General features: G+C 44.8%; 2 protein-coding genes across 2 annotated transcripts; one reads left to right on the forward strand and one right to left on the reverse strand.

Annotated features, from left to right (window-relative positions):
* Window positions 1-956: 956 nt before the first annotated feature.
* Window positions 957-7352, reverse strand: LOC136542955 (intraflagellar transport protein 74-like). Its single transcript, XM_066535559.1, has 5 exons — window positions 7014-7352; window positions 6591-6653; window positions 1454-1801; window positions 1260-1365; window positions 957-1186 (listed from the first exon to the last, which is right to left on the reverse strand). Exons 1-5 carry the CDS (start codon window positions 7350-7352, stop codon window positions 957-959), a joined length of 1086 nt encoding a protein of 361 aa, XP_066391656.1.
* An 802-nt stretch (window positions 7353-8154) lies between these two features.
* On the forward strand, window positions 8155-9598 carry LOC136542956 (small ribosomal subunit protein uS8z/uS8w-like). The gene is made up of 5 exons (XM_066535560.1): window positions 8155-8287; window positions 8366-8526; window positions 8661-8685; window positions 9456-9511; window positions 9581-9598. The coding sequence occupies exons 1-5, from the start codon at window positions 8155-8157 to the stop codon at window positions 9596-9598; spliced, it is 393 nt and encodes a 130-aa protein (XP_066391657.1).
* Window positions 9599-19778: the final 10180 nt, after the last annotated feature.

Raw genomic sequence — 19778 nt, forward strand, 5'->3', positions numbered from 1 at the left:
GATTTCTCCAATTCGTCGAACACGTTAACTCCAAAAATCGCCGAACACGATTTCTCCAATTCGCCGAGTACGATTTCTCCATAAATCGCCTACTATGTTTTCTCCGGATCACACAGGTTTTTCTACCAAAAACGACGACGATTTTTCGCTCCAAATTTCAAAACATAGCTCGCCAATCTTCGAGCAGCACACGTTTTTTCCTTCTGTTTTCTATGGAGAAGACCCAGTCTCCGACTACATCCTACGCGCGCTTAGGGGCTCCGCGCTCTGCGTTGCGGTTGGTCGGCTGCGGTTCCTTGGTCACTGCCTGTTCATCCTACACGTGTCAGGGTCTCTGCGCTCGACGTTACGGACTACAGGCTAGTCAAGGCCTAGATTTCAGGCATGAACTAACTGCTCGGACGCCACTTGAACTATTTTTCTCGCCAAGTTAGTCAAGTTGGCTGCTGAACAGCATGTTTTTTACAATGAGAACTCCGGAGGACACCAAGGGTCCAACATCCCACCAAACGTGCAATGAGCTCCGTGCTCTGCTGTGTTGGACGGTAGGCTACGGTCTTGTGATAACGCTTGTTTTTCCAACATACGCATGAGCTCCGCGCTACGCGTTACGGATTACGGCCTAGCTAAGGCGTCAAGATTAGTGAAAACTAAATGATCAAACACTACTTATGCATAACTGCATCGGGAAGTAAATACAACAGTTTTTTCATCGCCAGGTTAATCAAGTGTTACAGACGATAACATCCGGGCAGTTTCTTAAGCTTCGCCAGCAGTTTCTGTTTCGCCAAACAGGTCTATATCGCCGACAAGAATTTTTGCTACATCCTCAACATCATCCTCCAGCTGCTGGGTTTGCGCGTCGCTAAGCCCATCGGCGAACCCACCACCTATCGACTGGATGTCGACGGACGGATAATGGGACCGAACCACTGCAAGGGCATGAGTAGCGGCGGTCAAAACGGCGTCGCGGTTGAAGTTTTTGAAGTTCTCCCACGCTGCCTTGCATCTCTGAATGATGGTATCTGGCCCTTGCTGCATGCTGTCAGGACGGGGCACCGGTTCAACTGTCGATGCAGTCGAGTACTGGTTTTATTGCGGCAGGTTATAGTGTTGAAGTTGTCTTTCTGGACTTTGGCTTCCTGCACCAGCACATCGAACTGCGCCTTGGTTTTATGTCGATAATCTACAAAGAATTACAACAGGTTCGTCACGACAACAAAGTATTATGACATTACTTCCGATCAGGGGGTACCTACCTTTCAATTCTTCAGGCCAGTTTATCTGCTCGCTCCGACTCTTTCGTTTTCTCTTGTCGGATTTGCTCGACGGTTTGGCGAAGTTGGTTGAGTTCTGCATCTTGCTCTGCAAAATCAACGGTTTAAAAAAACGAACGGCCAACTACTGCAAAGTACATTATGTGAAAAGGAATACCGGATTTCAGCTTGGATACATCCTCGAACTGCTGGCACTTCCGGTCGAGCTGCTCGGTTTTATTTTTTAGTTCTCCGTTTTTCTTGCCCAACTGCTCGGACATATTTTTTAGTTCCTCGGATACAGTCGCCAGTTGTTCGGACGTCTTCTTCAGCTGCTCGGATGCAGCCGTTAGTCGCTCGGACAGAACCTCCTTCTGATGTTCAAGGTCCCGCGAGTTCGACTCCGCAAGGTCCCGCTCGCGCTGGGCCCTCTGAATACTCTTCTCCGAAAGACTTAACGCTTCCCAGAGTATCTTGTTCTCCTCAGCGAGGGGCTCCATCCTCTTCATCAGTTGGTGCCGTTGATCAGCTGTTCGAGCTATCCCCTGCGGATTAACATGACAAAAGATAAACCTTGATCTCCAACAACATATATCAGTGTTCCAGGTAAGGTACTAACCTCGATTTGAGTCATTACTCCAGCAACTGGCAGGTTTTCAACCTCTTTATTTCCCTGGTGGTGTCTTCCTCCTCAACAACTACTACCTCTTCCCCGCGTTTTAGAGAATCCGACGGACTGGGGTTTAGGTGCGGCACGCTCGATCTCCACAACCTCGTCCTCTTCCGCCGTCGCTTGAGGCACCACTAGGGGGGCTCCGTGGTCGGCCAGCTGCGCCGACCACTCCCGGCATCCCCGCGGGTGACGACGTTTGCTCCTCGGCCGTTGGCGGAGTTGCATCCATAGCCTCCGGCGCATCAACAACAGCTGCAGTTTCCGCTACCAAAGCATCGACTTTTTCAGTCGTAGTCTCAGGTCACGGTCGCCGACGCGCCTGTCGTGTGCGCCAACGATTCACCATCGCCAGGAATGCCGGCAGCAGTGGCTGGCCCGTCCTCTGTTCGTCGAGCACTCGGGGACTCCCGGCCGGGAGCAGTTGTCATTTTTTCTTCTGAGGTCACGGGCCTCGGCGTTGCTCTGCGTAATGTTGGCTTGTCAGTAACCAAGAGAAATCAAGGAACAATATTATTACTCCAAGGCAAATATACTTACGGTTTCAGTCTTCCGATTGATTTTCTTGAATCGGCGATGCCTGCTTGATCCCCCGGGCGCGGCTGCCTGGTCAGCTCGATGGGAGGACCCCTGCACCTCTGTAGTAGGCTGCTGCTCTTCTCGGCGCCTGGGGGCCCCACCTTCTGTGCATGGTTCTGCGGTTATCCCATCTTGTTGCTCGGGGACTCTAGAAGTTTGCGTCGCCGGGATTTCCTGTCGTTAGCCCGAACATAACTTTCCCTTGCTTGCTGCTTGAGAGCTTCAGCAGTCCGCCGATGCCTCCTTCGTGCTCGGCGGAAGCACTGACTGGTCCTCGTCATCATCCGACCACTCCTAGCACAGTGGTTCTTCGTGGTCGAACTGTTCGGTCTTCACCAAGAGAGATGCCGCCTGCTTTGTGTGCATGAGAGCTTGCGATTTTCCTCCTCTTTTGGACTGGCTCGTCTACTGCCGGCCTTTTCCCATGAATCTTCTCCTGATACCAGGGGATGGACTATCCGACGAGGAGCTCGGCTCTTCCTCTTCGGGCTGTAGCGGCCGCCGAATGTCCACCCCTTTCGGCCAATCGGCTCTCGGCACGTCTGAAAAGTATATTGCCCTATCCTGCGAATGGATCTTTTCATAAGTAAGTCAGTCCTATGCTCGGCAATTAATGCCTGATAGACGCGAAGCGAAATGGTTACCTGAGGAGGTGGATTGGTGCAGTTGAAAGCCTTCGTTCCTTTTGGCTAGCTGAATGAGACATTCGAAGTAAATAGATCCATGGCACGGTCTATCACTTCCTTCTTCGTCAGACGGTCTGTGTTTTCCCGGGTACCGTCGTTGTCACCTTTATAGTCAAATGCCGGGTGGGCCCTCTCTTTGCAGGGCTGAACATGCCGCACTATGAAGCTAGCCGCCACCAGTTCACCCCTAAGCTCAACGCCCTTAATCAAGTCCAGCAGTTCCATTACCTGCTCCATCTCAGCATTGTTGGGTCTCTCCGACCAGTTAATATGATTAACCGGGATGTGGTGGACGTCGCATCGAATCATTGGGTGACTTTGTTTGATATAGAACCATCTGGCATTCCAACCTTTAAGGGAGGTATTTAGCGGTACGCTGATATATTTGCTGGCCATCCCATCCCTGAGTTGTAGGTACACTGTCCGTCGACCACCTTGGAATCCGCTACCCCCCTTCTTCTTCAGACAGAACAGGTGCCTGAAGAGGTTGAAGTGCGGAAAGAACACCGAGAAACGCCTCGTAGAAATGGATAAAGATAGAAACATGCAGAATGGTGTTGGGATGCAGATTACAGAGGCTAATCACCCAAAACTCCATAAGATCCCTCAGAAAGGGGTGGACAGGAAACCCTAATCCTCGCGCAGAAATAATCCTCAAATACTATAGCCTCATCAGTATGTGGTGTCGGGAAGGGCTCACCACTAGCTGGCCGCCATCCAGTAGTGAGGCGGTCTGGGAGAACGCCCGCCGCCACCATCCTATCGAGATCTACCACCGACGTCTTCGACGGCACCCACTCCTCGTCGTGGCTGGCTCCGGTGGCCACTTTCTTCGGCTTTGCGGCTCCTTTTTTTGGCGCCATTTTCTCCGGATTGGAACTGGGTTGGAGGCGAGTGCTCGCGATGGTGCGAAATGTGGAGCGTAGGGTTTGCGAATGAAGGAAGAAAGGCAAACTGAGTGAGGTAGGAGGCGATGTATGTGGCGGCGCGGTTATAAAGCACTTCCTCTAGTTTTCATTGCGCCTGAGGGTTTTTGGGAAACCGTTCCCGCGATCAGCGCTACTTCGACTCCTCCAAAATGGTTTAATGGGCCGCAACTTGGGCTATTACGTAACAGTAGCCCACGCCGCTCATTTATCGCCGCCACCTATTCTCCGATTTCTCCGCAATTTAATGAGGCTCAATAACCGATATTGCACAGCCATTACTCTGATTTTTTCACCACGGCTTGTTTATCCGATATCTACGCCAGAAACACGGGGACTAGCTATTTGCTCGGACGATTTACTAATTTCTGAGCCTGGCACCACGTGACTACGTCACCTACTGTCAGGCTCGAGGACTAAGTGGGCACACTTCACCTTGCGGTGAATGTGTTCGTTTTTCATCTCGAGACTACGCTCAGGGATTGGCTACCTGCTCGGTTGTTTCATTATTTTCTGAGCCTAGCACCACGTGACTACGTCACCTACTGCCAGGCTCGGGGACTAAGTGGGCACACTTCACCTTGCGGTGAATGTGTTTGTTTCTTCTGAGAGACTCCGAGCTTCTGAGAGATAAAACCAGGTATCTTTACCATCGATGTTGGACTCTAAGTGGGCACACTTCATTTTACCATGCAGGAATTTTCAATTTTGGACTTGAGCTCCTTACACCCTTATGACAAGCCGTGCTCGGAACACACTGCTTGGCGATGCTGCACGCTGCTCGGCAATTGCTCTCAACTGCTCGGCGACTCGTTATGGTGGTCGGACCATGATTTGGATAGCTCAGTTTTGGTTCGCACCTGCTCGGAAAAGCTCAAGACGGCATTGCACAACAGGTACAAGGCGCTCGGGGACTAGCTGTGGGGGGTGCGACCCCGGATACCCATGGCAGGCCACATGGGCTACGCCTCCAGGGGTGGTCCAGCCCACTGAGAAGGAGCCTTGCGGGGCACGGTTCTGCTCGGCATCCTCCCAGCAAGGCATGGGAAGGATATCCGGAAGATGTCACGTAGCCTGATAGGATATGCACGATCCCAGTGTTTCTTGTAATCTGTTATTACTTTCCGATTATCTCTCAGATCTAACCGTCTTGTAACCTTGCCTCCCGGACTATATAAGGCGGGCAGGGACCCCCTACGAAATCACGGCAAACCATACGATAGCTAATACAAACCAACAGACCACAGGAGTAAGGTATTACGTCATACTGACGGCCTGAACCTGTATAACTCGTGTGTCTCTGTTGCCTTCTTGTTCTTGATTACACGCTCCTCTGCCGATCAATCTACCATTGCGGGATACCCCTCGGTGGACTGCCGACGATATTCTGTCGACAACAATACACATAGAAGTGCCTGGCAATGTGGAAAAGAATGAATGGGTATTAAAAAGTATAGAGTAATTGGTAGCTAAAAGCTATCTTAACTTGGAAAAGATAAGAAAATATTTGTATGAGTACCATGTTAGAACATGAACAATCAGAGAGGGAAAAGGTGAGCAATTTGAATAGATGCGGGCCTAAATTGATCAATGAATTTCTAACACTTATCACTCTTGTAATATGTGTAGGAGCATGACTTGATAGATTGGTATATCAAACAATGATAATGCATGCATATTGAGTAATAGTAGTAGCATTTTCATACATTTTGCACATGCGAGATAATTAATTATGTTTTGGATATATGACTTAACTAACTATATACTATGCTTGCCTAAACCAGGTACCTTGTAGTGATTGATGATGTTTGGACTGTACGAGCATGGGAGGTAATCCAATCCAAGTTGCTAGAGAACAAGGGCGGTAGAATCATTGTGACCACTCGGATAGATACAGCGGCCAATGCATGCAGCCCTGATAGTATTAATAGCAACTGCAAGTACATTCACAAGATGGAACCCCTCAAGCTTGAAGATTCGAAGAAGTTGTTTGTTAGCAGGGTGTTTGGATCCATGGATGCCTCTTACCCCAAAGAATTTGAAGATGTAATGGGCGACATCTTGAAAAAAATGTGGTGGGCTACCATTGGCCAATGTGAGCATCGCTAGTGTTTTGGTTGGGTACAAATCACCTGGAAGCAAAGACAAGTGGGATAGAGTCTGCAAATCACTTGGTTCACAGATGGAGAGCCACCCTACCCTTGAGGGGATGAAGCATATAGTCACGGTTAGCTACAATCACCTCCCGTATGAGCTCAAGGGTTGCATGATGTACTTTAGCATTTTTCCAGAGGACTACGTAATTAGAAAGGATCGGCTACTGAACAGATGGATGGCAGAAGGATTAGTTCATGAGAAGCGGGGACTGACCCTGTGGGAGGTTGCAGAATCCTACCTGGATAAACTCTTGAGCAAGAACATGATTGAAGAGGCAGGCCATTTGGAGGGTCTTGCATGGAAGCAGCAGACAAACCGAATGCATGACATGCTTCATGAGGTCATTGTGTCCAAGTCCCTGGAGGCTAACTTTCTCAGCCTGCACGAAGGGCAGCACAAGGGGATGTCATGTGGCAAGATCCGTTGCCTCTCCATCCATGCTGACGTAGACGGTGCAAAGAGAAATGATGTGGACTATCACTATTGGAAACTCGAATATTTCTGTGGGTGATGAATTTTTCTGTGCGTTTTTTTCAGTACGCACAGAAAAATTACGATTATTCTGTCGGTATCAAAATATCCCGACAGAAAAATACAAAAACCCATAGAATAATTATAACATTTTTCTGTGCGTGACAATAGACACACGAAAAAATAAAAACTCACAGAAAAATACAATTTATTATGTCGGTTTTTAAAAAAACGCACAGAAAAAATGCATGCACAGGAAAATATATACGCGCATAACCCTAACCCCGCTGCCGCCGCCCCCAAACATCCTCGCACACACGCACTCGCGCTCCCGCTCCCTCTCCCTGCCCCCGCTCCCTCTCACTGCCTCCCGCCGGCAGCCGGCCCCGGCCCCTTCCCTCCTCTCCTCCCGCCGGCGGCCGGCCCCTCCCCTCCTCTCCTCTCGCTGGCGGCCGGCCCTGGCCCCTCCCCTCCTTGCCCCATGCCGCCCCGGATCCGCCGCCTCCTCTCCTCCCACCGGCGGCCGGCCTCGGCCCCTCCCCTCCTTGCCCCATGCCGCCCCGGATCCACCGGCGGCCGGCCCCGGCCCCTCCCCACCTTGCCCCATGCCGCCCCGGATCCGCCGCGTCCTCTCCTCTTGCCGGCGGCCGGCCTCGGCCCCTCCCCTCCTTGCCCCGGATCAGTCTGCAGGTGTTTGGTGCTGAGAGATCCCTCACTTTTTGGGTCTCCAGTTGGCAGCAATTTGGTGCTTGCTGATCAGATGCGTAGGTGGTTTAGTGGTAGCTTAAACCCTGTCCAAGACTGCTTAGAATAATATGAGTTGAGTTCTGGTAATTAGATGGTGCATTGTTCAAGGATTCTAGATCTTGTTGATCAAAGCAATCTAATTGCAAACTAGATGATGAAGGGTGTGGAATACTGCTAGTGTTAATTTGATGATCTGTTGTTTACAAACTATAGCTTTGTCGTGTGCAATCTGATTGATGAAACAAACTAATGCACATGTGATGAGTAGTTAGTTTACAACCACCGAAGCCGATATCATGGATAACATGTTATTATTGTTACATTGTCTCATATATTGGACTGGCTTTCTACATACCCTTTTGTTATCTTTCTTCTGAGTATCAACTTTCAATGATATGGATAATGTGGTTAAGCTTGTAGTTACCTCCTTTAGCAATGCATTTATTGACATGATTTCAATATAGCACTGGATGTTTTTTTTGGGGGGGCAGATGAAGGTTTGTACTGAATAAGCAAACCTTTGCATCATTTTATATTGATATAGCGACATGGTTACTTGTACCTTTGGTTGTGTTACATAGATGTAAATGGCTGTTTCCTAATGCTATTGTGTCTGTCATGGGACCCTTACAACTCTATCTCTTTCTTCTGGTAAGGTCAGCATGGTGAGGGTCAGTGTGCTCAATGATGCGCTCAAGTCCATGTACAATGCTGAGAAGAGGGGGAAAAGGCAGGTCATGATCAGGCCGTCATCCAAGGTGATCATCAAGTTCTTGACAATCATGCAGCGTCATGGTTAGTTCTCAAATCTTATGCCCCATTTCAATTGCTCCGTTCTGAGGACATGTCCCTGATCAGTGTTACATTATGTAGGCTACATTGGTGAGTTCGAATATGTGGATGACCACCGTGCTGGGAAGATTGTGGTGGAACTGAATGGAAGACTAAACAAATGTGGTGTTATTAGCCCTCGCTTTGATGTTGGCGTAAAGGAGATCGAAGAATGGACTGCGAGGCTGCTCCCATCTCGTCAGGTTAGTCCAGTCCGTTGTATATAACACTTGTAGCATTATTTTCCTTTCACAAACCCATTTTAATCTTTTTGGCAGGTAGCATGAAGGATAAAGCAGTTTGTGATGCATAATCCCATATGCAATCATGCTTGCAGCATAGGATATTGCCAGAGATGAAAGGTACTAAGCTGTCTCCACTGTGCTAAAGCACAGTTGTTTCTAAGTTTATTGATGGATTAAATTTACTTTGACATTGCTAAAGCTGCTGGTTGTGGAGTATGCAAATCAAGACCCGAGTTACAAAACTGATTTTTATTGTACAATTCTCTTAGTATGCACTATCATCATTCAAGTTATATCATGGTATGCAGAGATAGCACCTGCCTTGATGTTAGTCCTTATTTTTTTTGAATGCCATTGTTGATAAAAAAAACAGACATGTTGGCACAAGCAGCAGTCTGACCACTAGAAATGTTTGTACTTATTTCAGTTTGTGGGTTGGTGATTCCAGTGCCTTTAAGTGCCAGTAAGGATAAGACCTGTGAATTTATATGATGACTAGCAGTAGTAACATTTGTATATTTAGTAAAAAGTTAATATTTCTACATCATGTCTGGTTGTGTTAGAATTAAATTAAAAAGAGATCTAGTGAGATTGATATGTGGTTCGTAGTAGAATTGAAAATACAGCTGCGTATATGTTGCTTGCGTCTAAAAATTCAGACCATGCATTAGCAGTTACTCTGTCTTTGAGGTAAAGAATGTGTCAAGCTCAAATGGTAGCAGCAGCTTATTCAAATTGTAGCAGCTAGGGGCAGCACTTATTAATTCTTTGTGAAAGTGCTGACTAGTATAGCACCTCATGTATATTACTAGTTTGGTACATGTCAAACTGTCTGTTAAAACCATTTGTTTTGTTTGGTTAATTCTTTGTTCTATTTTCTCATGTAGGTATGCAACCAGCAAATCTACGACTTAGGCCAAAAGATAGTGTGGTGGAGGAAAATGTAAAATAGACATGCCTCTTTGTTCCAAGTGAGTTCATTCTCTCAGGCTTTTTTGTTACATTGTTTCAGATGGGAAAACTGAGGTGACACATTCAAAAATATTTCAGCTTTAGGGGACTCAAATTGGGGGTGCATCCTGCAGCTTGGAGATGCTATGAAAACAGTATCTTGAATATCTTGCATATATCAACCTAATCAATCATTTTGATATGTGATATTTGCGGAGCTGAGATGATACGGAACCCTAGTCTCGTGCCGCGCTGCTCTCCCCTTCCCTAACTATGCCTTGTGACTTTTTTTGTTTTGTACTACTCTTGAGTGGCTGTGATGAATTAAGTTTCCATTAGAGAACTTCTGCACTTTAGCACCTTATGAGCTCGTACTTGGGATATTTTGTTCTATTTGCTGCTTAACTAGGATGGCTTGTACCAGTAAAAGCAACCAGTTCTGTGGCCAGTTCAATTCCCATTAGAGAGAGATAATTAAATTAAGCTCCAGGTGAAATTAAGTTGCAGCTGTTATGCTGATAATGGGTAAATCTGAGCCATTTCTCGAGTTCTTTTGCTCTTGATAATGGGTAAATTTCTAGATATGGTCACTGTCTTGTGGTATTTCTTCTGTGAAATTTTGGTAATTATATACTTTCAAATGTTAAATTTCTGGAGATGGTCACTGCCTGCCTGTCATTTCTTTTGCACTTGTAGATTTGTAAGTTCTTCTTGCCTCTTGCAGCTGTACTGCTTTGTGAAGGCTAGAAGTAATTATGGGCAGCATTTGTATTATGAAAACTTGAGTATGTGTAAGAACTAAGAAGCTTGTATGCTATGGCCACTGCTTTAGGCTCTTACCATAGTCCCAACACTGCACGGTTTAATACTAATTTTGTTTGCTTGACTGGACCGAGCTGGAACTTTTGTCTTCTTCCGTTTGTAAGTGCTTGGCTGCTCCTCCCATTGGCAGTTACCATCTGCCTTCTTTTTGCCCCTGGCATTTCCCCACGTGTCCTGATCTACATTCAAACTCTGCCCATTCCAGTTGCTGGGATGTTCCCAATTGCCATGGCCATCATCAGACTTCTTCTCCCAGGCACCATCACCTCCATCTCCTTTTCTTTTGTCCCATGTATTTTCTGATTTGCCCCATGGGTCATTTTTATTCTGATTTGAATCCACCTGTGATGGAAGGTTTGGATGCCCTACTTGCGGTAATGCATTACTATGTCCTTACAGTTTTTCTTTATCGAATTTGTGCTTTATCTCAATGCCTTGTAGTGAATATGATGGCAACTGCTTTCAGAAATCTAAGCATTTGGTGAAGCGTGTTGATCTAGAAATGGATGGTAAGCAATGCACTCTTTAACAGGAAGTTCATGCTTGCGGGAAATCTATGATACAAACCTTTTTTTATCCATGCAGGATACCCTCAGGAACAATCCCATTTAACAAACAAATGGTTCAGCTCAAAGTCATCAAAGAAGGTAATACTCATGTAGTCATGTCATCTTCACAATTTTCTTCTGTACGCTCCTAGAATATCGCTCTTGTGAGTATCTATTGCATATCAGCACCAAAGGAACTTTTGAGGAAAATTCTGTTATATCCTCATTAGTGAGCATATGTTGATAGATCAGTTATCTGTCTTTTTACATTAGCAAAAGGAAAAGGCAGCAAGTTTACTTGTTTAGCTTGTGTAAGCTTCTGTAGCTGGTTCACTATTTATTTTAGTTGTATCTTATCTGTTAACGAGCTTGGGAACAATATGATGCATGTAAGTTGTCTAAAAGGAAGCCCACAGTCCACCAAAATGTTTGTAACACAACATAGCTCTCAGTACTTGTGTTTCTATTATGCATTATTAAGCAATAGAGATATTTTTGTGCCAATTTTAAGACCTTTCCCTATATAAAGAAATGCTGTCAGTTGACCCTAGTTTTGTCAATGACACATTTATCATTATTGCTGATCTTTCCTTTTATGGTGTTATATGTAAACAGATACCTCTGACTGCTGTTACTTCTATCATTGATGGCTTGAAAAAATTTTATATCGAAAAGTTAAAGCCTTTGGAAGTTACATACAAGTTCAATGATTTCGTCTCCCCTTTGCTGGTACATATTGTATTCCCATTTTCTGGATACTTTAGGAAACAGAAATGACTACTTTCCTGTGTAATCATTGTAGTATTCATATTGACTGTTCTTACAGGTAGAGATAGAGTGCAAGCTAAAGCAGTTTACAATTGGTTGAACAAGAAAAAATAGTTTGGTTTCTTTTTTGATATCCATATTTGTGAATTCATTGTAGTACTCATGTTGAACATGTAGATGACCAGATATCATATCTGTATATATGATATATGTGCTGATAGATCAGACTGATTCTATTTTTGACATAAGTGTTGACTCCATTCATGATGAACTACTGATTTGTGTATTATTTGAATGAAACCTTGTTGGTCATGTACATAAATTACTGTATAGAAAATATATTTTTTAATATGATGTTGCTACTGTTTTAAAATAATTTTTTTTGTGTGTTTAACTCTTTTTTTCTATGAGGCTGGCTACACAGAAATATTATTTTTAATCTGGGTGAAATGAATTTTTCTGTGAGTTTACCTAGACCGACAGAAAAAAAACGTGTGTTTTTCTATGCGTTTATTTCTTTTTTTCTGTGTGGATTAACACACAGAAAAATTAGTTTTAATCTGGACGAACACAATTTTTCTGTGCTTGTGAGACCCACAGAAAAATTGTTTCTGGCGGTGAACCCACAGAAAAATTCGATTTTTCTGTCATTATATTTCTGTGGGTATTTTTCTGAGGGTACACTGTCAGAAAAATATTTTTTTGACGGTATTTGTATTTTTTCGTGGGTTTTGCACGCACAGAAAAATACGAGATTCCAGTAGTGTATGGAGGCGAGAATGATTATTTGGATATGCAACATGTTCGATCACTGAGCATGTTCCACCTCCGTGGGCAGCACAAGCTCCTAAAAAATCTTGGTAGCTTCGTCCTCTTGAGGGTGCTTGACCTAGAAGATTGTGAGGGAGTAACAAACAAGCACGTGAGGTACGCCTGTAGTCTGCACCTACTCTGGTTCCTAAGTTTGGGGGGCACAAACATTACAAAGGTGCCTTGGCAGATTGAGAACCTAGAGCATCTACAGACGCTCGATTTGGACTACACGCTCCTCACTGAGCTACCGGAGACCATCACAAAGCTGGAGAAACTTGAGCACATACGATTCTCCAATAGGGATGATTTTTGGGGTACAATGTGGACTATACCCCAGGGAATCAGCAAGATGAAGGCCCTGCACGTGTTGCGTAGAGTAACTCTTGGGAACGATGACTCCGAAGCTGCCCAAGAGGTGGGTGAACTGGAGCAGCTACAAGTGTTTGTCGTGTCTCTTGAAGAAACCTTGCTCTGTCCCTAAGCAAGATGTGCTCCCTCCGGTGGCTCTAGATTGGGCACCGGAGAAGCGACAACAACAGCAGCAAGCAAAAGCAGGTGCTGAACTTTCTCCACCACCTGCCCGCGCCACCACGGCTCCTTTAGACCGTCTGGATCACAGGTGACGTCGATGGGCTGCCGGGCTAGATCGGCTCACTAACTCATCTTGTCACTTTCACCATCTTGGATACAACCACTACTAGAGAACAGACTTTAGAACGATGTCCAAATTTGGCATTAGCCTCGGCATTTTTCGCCCCCGAGACTAGAGAGGCCTTTAGTCCCAGTTGGTGTCTCCAACCGGGACTAAAGGTCCCTGCCCAATGGCTACTGCACTCGGAACAGTGGTAGGGGACCTTTAGTCCCGGTTGGAGACACCAACCGAGATTAAAGGTGGACCTTTACTCCCGATTGGAGCCACCAACCGGGACTAAAAGTCCTCCAACCTTTAGTCCCGGTTGGTAACACCAACCGAGACTAAAGGTCCCCCGATGGGTTAGTTCAAAAGGAAAGCATCCCATCCATTGTTAGATGTGTTGTGTAGGTGGGGTGGTAAGCTACGCGCGAGGCGGTGCATGAGGTCTTGGGTTCGAATCTCATGGGACGCAGCGGTGGGAGGCATTATTTTTTTAAAGCTGGGAGGATCTTTAGTCCTGGTTGTGGCAAATCGGGACTAAAGAACAACACATTTAGTCCTGGATTGCTAGTCCCGGTTGGGAAACCGGGAGTAGAGCTAGTTCCCAATCGGGACTAGATCTCATTTCTGTAGTCGTGAACCCTTGCTGGTGACCAGCTCTTCAGCATCCTGTGTAAGCTGCCCAACCTGAAGAGCTTGTACGTGACGTGGACACGCCATGGCGACGGCGTGTGACGATGAGTTGGTTGCATGCAGCAGCCACAGATTTCCGATGCTCAGGGGCATGATACTTGGAGGTTGTCTACCCAATGTTATTCGGTTTGAGGGAGGATTGATGTCGATGCTGGAACTGAGGTTTGACTACAGGTCAGCTAACGAACTTGAAGAAGGTTACGTTTGATGGTAACAAGGACAACCCTGCACTAACCACGCGGTCGAGCTGCTAAAGGCTGACGGCAGTGGTGGTGGTAGGCTCCTAATGTTAGTTTTGTATCTGATCGTGATAAGAACCTAGCTTGGAGAGATATCACTCAGCATTTTACATTACAAGCAGATGATGCTTTGAAGGAGCTAGTGAGGGATTGGACAATGAAGAAGATGGCAACATTGTTCCAGAGTTGGAAGAAGACATTGTATAAAAAGTTTATCTTGAAGAATGAAACGCCGGATTTCAATGCTAAGGCATTTGTCAAGTTGGAGTCCCATTGGGATGACTTCGTACAATACAAGACATCTCAAGAGAGTGAGGAACGTGTGATGAGGAATCAGCAGAATGCCCGACAGAAGCAATACCATCATCACATGGGATCAGGTGGTTATAGGAGTGCTATTCCCAAGTGGCAGAACCTAGAAGCAGAGATTACTGCCAAGGGAATCATACCTGAAACAATAGAGAAGAACTGGCCTTAATGCGCGAAGAATTGGTTCTATGCTCATGGGGGAAGCCTAGACCCAGACACTGGTAAGCTAATTTTTGGCCAAAAAATTGAGAGAGCAACACAGAGACTAGCTCATGCTAGGGAAGAAGCTGATAGTGGTGTTTTCAAGCCCAATAGAGAGAAGGATGAATTGACATATGCCCTAGAGAATCCCGAACATGGTGGTCGAACAAGAGGCTATGAAGCGGTTCCGTGGCTACAAGCATTCCCAGCAGACAAGGATACCTACAGAAGCCGCCAGAGAAAGAAGGATGAGGAGGCAGACCAAATCCGTGTATTGGAGCAATTTGTTAATGAGTCATGACAAACATTACTTGAATCACGTGAATGAGAAAAATCTCTTGAGACAAAAATTCAGGAGGAGATCAAGAGGCAAGTGCAGCTAGCAATGAGTCAAATGCAATCACAATCAACGCCGACAGTCACCATTAGCCTCGTTGGTCAGATGAAAAGCAGTTGTGCTTCCATGGAGCTGCCAGTTATTCAAGATGACATTGGGTTGCGCTTCCCTATTGATGACATTAGCGAGCCTCTAACAACATGTGAGCTGCACATTCCAGATGGTAATAATGCATCAATCATGGTGGCTGTCGGGGTTGTATCTCCAATAGACCGAACGAAGACACCAAGAATCCATGGGTCAGTTATTCAACCTGGATATGCTAGCGTCTCAGTCGATAGAGTGCTCAAATGTTACAACAATGTTCCTCTTGACATTGAAGGCGATGATGGGGAGAAGACACTAGGAGAAGCAGAGAAGACATTTATTTAATGGCGCAAATGCTTCATCATCATTCCTGGGGCGCCATCGCTTCCCCTACCTCACCCTAGGTACGAATGAAAGTGAATGAAATATTATTTTTCATTAATTTTATATTGGCTTCAAAAATAATTGATCCACAACTTATTTTTGTAGCAGGGTCTCCCCCCAGCCTAGCCCAATCATTCATTCCCCATCTCATCACAACATCACAGGGGGCGAGACGACTTCATCCCCACGGCGATCTCCAACTCCTACACTGGCCCCATCGCCTCCACAACGATCTCTAACTCCTACACCGGCCCCACCGCCTCCACAACGATCTCCAATGCCTCCATGCCGGACTCCAACACCGGCCTCATCGCCTCCACGCCGGTCTCCAACATCGCCCCCACCCCCTCCACAACGACGCACTACAGAGAGGTCTAAGGTCCCAGCAGCAAAGAAGACCTCGAAAAAAAGAGTTATTTCTCAAGAAATACTTCCTGAAAAGATTGATGAGCAAATAGCAGCTGAAGAAGACAAAAAAGTGAAAGATTTTTTTATAGATATCCAAAAGCAGAGACAAGCGAAGCTTAAGGAGAAGCCGTACTTTTACATACCACGAGATCTGCTGAGGCAGAAGGTCGAAGCTCACAAGAAAAAGATGCATGAAGTTCATAAGCCTCCACCACTATCAGACTATGACCGCTCCCTCGTGAAGTCACATGATGCACATAAGAAAAGGAAAAGAGCATCAGGGAAGGATGTCCCATAGCTCGGACAACAGAAGCAACCAATGCAAAATCTTGTTGTTGCTAATGAATATGGTTCCAACATAGAAGTCTATCGACCAGACAACTCTGGAGAAGTGTCGGTTCAAGACCTTAATGCTTTTTTGAACTAACTGGTTTAACCTTGGATCAATTGACGGGCAAAGCTCCAATCCAGAACCTGGAAGTTGATACCTTGAAGACTTATAAATTTGGTAAAAGTCTGTACAACCTTGCGGCTCTGAATGAATTGGGTACGCAAATGTACTTGCTCAACAAGTGGTACATGCAGGCGTGTGGCAGGGGTGAGGAGTGGATCTTTGTCAGATTTAGAGACCATCATTACTTCCGTGGCGATGACATCTTACATATTAGTTTCAAAGAATTGCATCAACTATACCACTTGGACGCTCTGGACAAATCAATCATTAGCTCCTTTTGTTTGTAAGTGATTCTTACTTTTATTTAATAAACTCACTTCCATGCATACGTGTATATAATTATCCTCACATATAACTTATATTTATATACAGATTCCAGATGTCAGAGCTCCAAAGAATACAAGACACCAGTGTTGGCTTCATTGATCCTTATATCGTATTCAAAACCGATATTATTGTCAAGGAGCACTGGGTATCTGAAGCACAGACGAATATCATGAGGTTCTTCGTGAAGCAGCACGACAAGACAACAATACTTTTCCCGTACAACTTTGAGTAAGTGTTAATAATAATGTAGTCTACACATTTTATGTAATATCAATACAACTTATATGCATGTACGTGTGTGTATAAACCAATGCAGGTTTCACTGGATACTCATTGTCATTGAGTTAAACTGAAGTCGGTTAGTAATCTTGGACTCGTTGAGAAAAGAGCGGGCACTATACCAAGATATGATAGACATTATCCAGGGGTAATTTTGATCTCTCGCGCACAACTATTATTGAATAGATTTTGCTATAATTTATTAACGATCGTACATTATTGGTCGCACAGGGTTTGGAAAGAGTTTATTCGGCAACACCGCAAGGATTGCAATGCACCACTTAATGTAGTTGAAATATCAGTAAGTTGTACTATATATACTTCCCCACGTGTTTAATTACTATATCATACTTCAATTTACGTGTGAGATGATGAGAATAATCTTCTTCTCGTACAGTGGTGTTTGCGGCAGCAACCAGGTAATAACTTGTGTGGATACTACGTTTGTGAATTTATCACTGCGCACATAAGAAGAACTCCTGAAGATGTCCTCAGAGTACGTATATATCAATTTTTTATTTATTTTTAAATGAATATATATATATATATGTATTAATACTTTTCCTTTTATTTCAAATGCAAGACTGAATGGTTGAAACAAAGGGTCATGCAAAAAGACCATCTAAAAGCAGTTCAAGAGTCAATAGCAGGATTTCTTCTAGAAAAAGTGCTAAATCCCAACGACGAGTTCTACTTTGATCCTAAGGAATAAATGATGTAAATTAAATATTTATTGATATCGTTATTTTCGAGAACAAGATTATGAAAGTGTTGTATATATACATATATATCTATAATATATATAGTTTCATACTTTATTCGAATATAATAATGCTCGAGATGAGAATTAGATGTAATTATATGCGTGCGTGTATTTATATTAGCAGCGTAGAATACGTACATAAAAACATATTATATATTAAACAAATATGTGTAACTGAACTGAAAACAAATTAAACAAAAAAAGAAAAAGATAAGAAACCTTTAGTCCCGGTTGGGGTTACCAACCGGGACTAAAGGGTGCGGCCATGTTTGCTCGGCTGAAGGGCCTTTAGTCCCGGTTGACACCAACCGGGACTAAAGGTCCCTCTTTAGTTCCGGCTCGATGACTCGGGACTAAAGGTTCCACCTTTAGTCCCAGGATCGTTGTCCCGGTACGGTAACCGGGATTAAAGGCCGTTACCGCCCGGGACAACAAGTCCATCCTGTTGCAGTGGCTCTCTACTAGGTCCAAGAACAACGAATTCCAAGTTGCAGTGAAATATCGGTGATTGTTTCAATATCTGTTGCATGCTTTTCCGCTTGAATTAATGTATATATCTTCACAAAATAGTACAGTGTATAATTTCCGTTGTTGGCAATGTAGGTAGTATCTGAGTACAATATTCTGATTACTACAAGATGCATTAGCTCTGTCGTTGTAAAGAAATTAGTAGTAATAAAACTTTGTCACCGCACTGATGCATGTATTCTGTGTGCACAACGTGACAACGGTACGGTAGAGACGTGCACACATCAGACAACTAATAATACATAGGGATATGTCATATGTGCGCTCCTCTCCACGACAGAGAATATGCATGTGTACATTATTCTTGGGCATTAACTATTTGATTTGTGAGCATATTATGCACGCTAATGCTAGGAAACGGGCATTCGTCCACCCGGACGCTCTGTTGGTGGGCTACGCGACACCAGCCTAACACCCTCTGCTCCTCCATTTCCAAATAAAAAATCCACTCGTCTACGTACTCGTTCCTATCCGCTCACTTGATCCTATCTGCTCACCTCCCGCCTCCAGCGCTCGGCCACTGGCCAAGCCAGGCGCAACGCGCAATCAACTCCGAGGCGCAGTGCTCGGCGCCGACCATACCAGGCCACTCCGGTGCGCTGCCGCCATCATCCCCCGCCGCGCCTCTGTCCCCCGCGCGCGCCATGCTCGTCCTCCGCCACGCCTAGGATGCGCTGGTCTGGGTCGAGGAGCAGGTGCTCACGCGGCTCGCGTAGGTGCTCACGTAGGCCGCCGAGCAGGTCCTCGCCCAAGGGCGCACCGTCGAGCTCCATGCACCCCAGCGACGTCTAGCTCCGTGATTCTTCCAAGCAGCAAGGTGACATTGCACGCTGAAAACGCATGTTGCAAGAGTACGTTTCAAGTGTTTCAGATATTTCATGTGGATGTTGCAAAAGTAGATCAGAATGTTGCATATGTTGCAATGGTCGTATAGGTTGCCATCATTTCCTTTAAAGTGTCGTGCTCTTAGAAAGAAACATTTTGATGAAAATAATAGTGAGGAAGTCATCTTGCAAGCCGAGAAGGATTTTAAAGTTGCTTACTTTCTAGTTATGGTTGATATGGCAAAAATATCATTGAAAAGTAGATTTGAACAACTCCAAGCATTTAATGAGATAGTTGGGTTTTTAATGAGTTAACAAACTTTACGTCCTTGGACGGTCCTAAACAAAATTTGTGTTGCACAACATTGGCAGTAGCCTTCTCTCATAATGGCTCATCTGACATTGATTTAAATGATCTAATTTCTGAGCTAAGGGTTTTGCAATCCGCTTTGCCAGATAGAGAAATGACGGCTATTGAGATTTTTGAGTTTGTTACAGAAGGTGATTGTTATCCTAGTACTTCCATTGCTTATCGCATCTTGTTTACTATAACAGTGACTGTGGCATCAGCTGAAAGAAGCTTCTCAAAATTAAAATTCTTAAAGAACTATTTCAGATCTACAATGTCACAAGAGAGGTTGAATGGATCGGCAACATTATGCATTGAGAAGCGATTGTTGGATGAGATTGATATTGAAACCATCATCGATGACTTCGCATCAAGGAATGTTAGAATAAAATTTTGAGGTAATTTAATATGTATACAAATTATTTCATATGAATATTGCTTTTGCATTAGTAACATTTTGTATATATGTGTATATACTACCAATAAGTAGTA

Source organism: Miscanthus floridulus, chromosome 3, assembly GCF_019320115.1.
Source record: "Miscanthus floridulus cultivar M001 chromosome 3, ASM1932011v1, whole genome shotgun sequence".
In the NCBI taxonomy this organism is placed as follows: Eukaryota; Viridiplantae; Streptophyta; class Magnoliopsida; order Poales; family Poaceae; genus Miscanthus; species Miscanthus floridulus.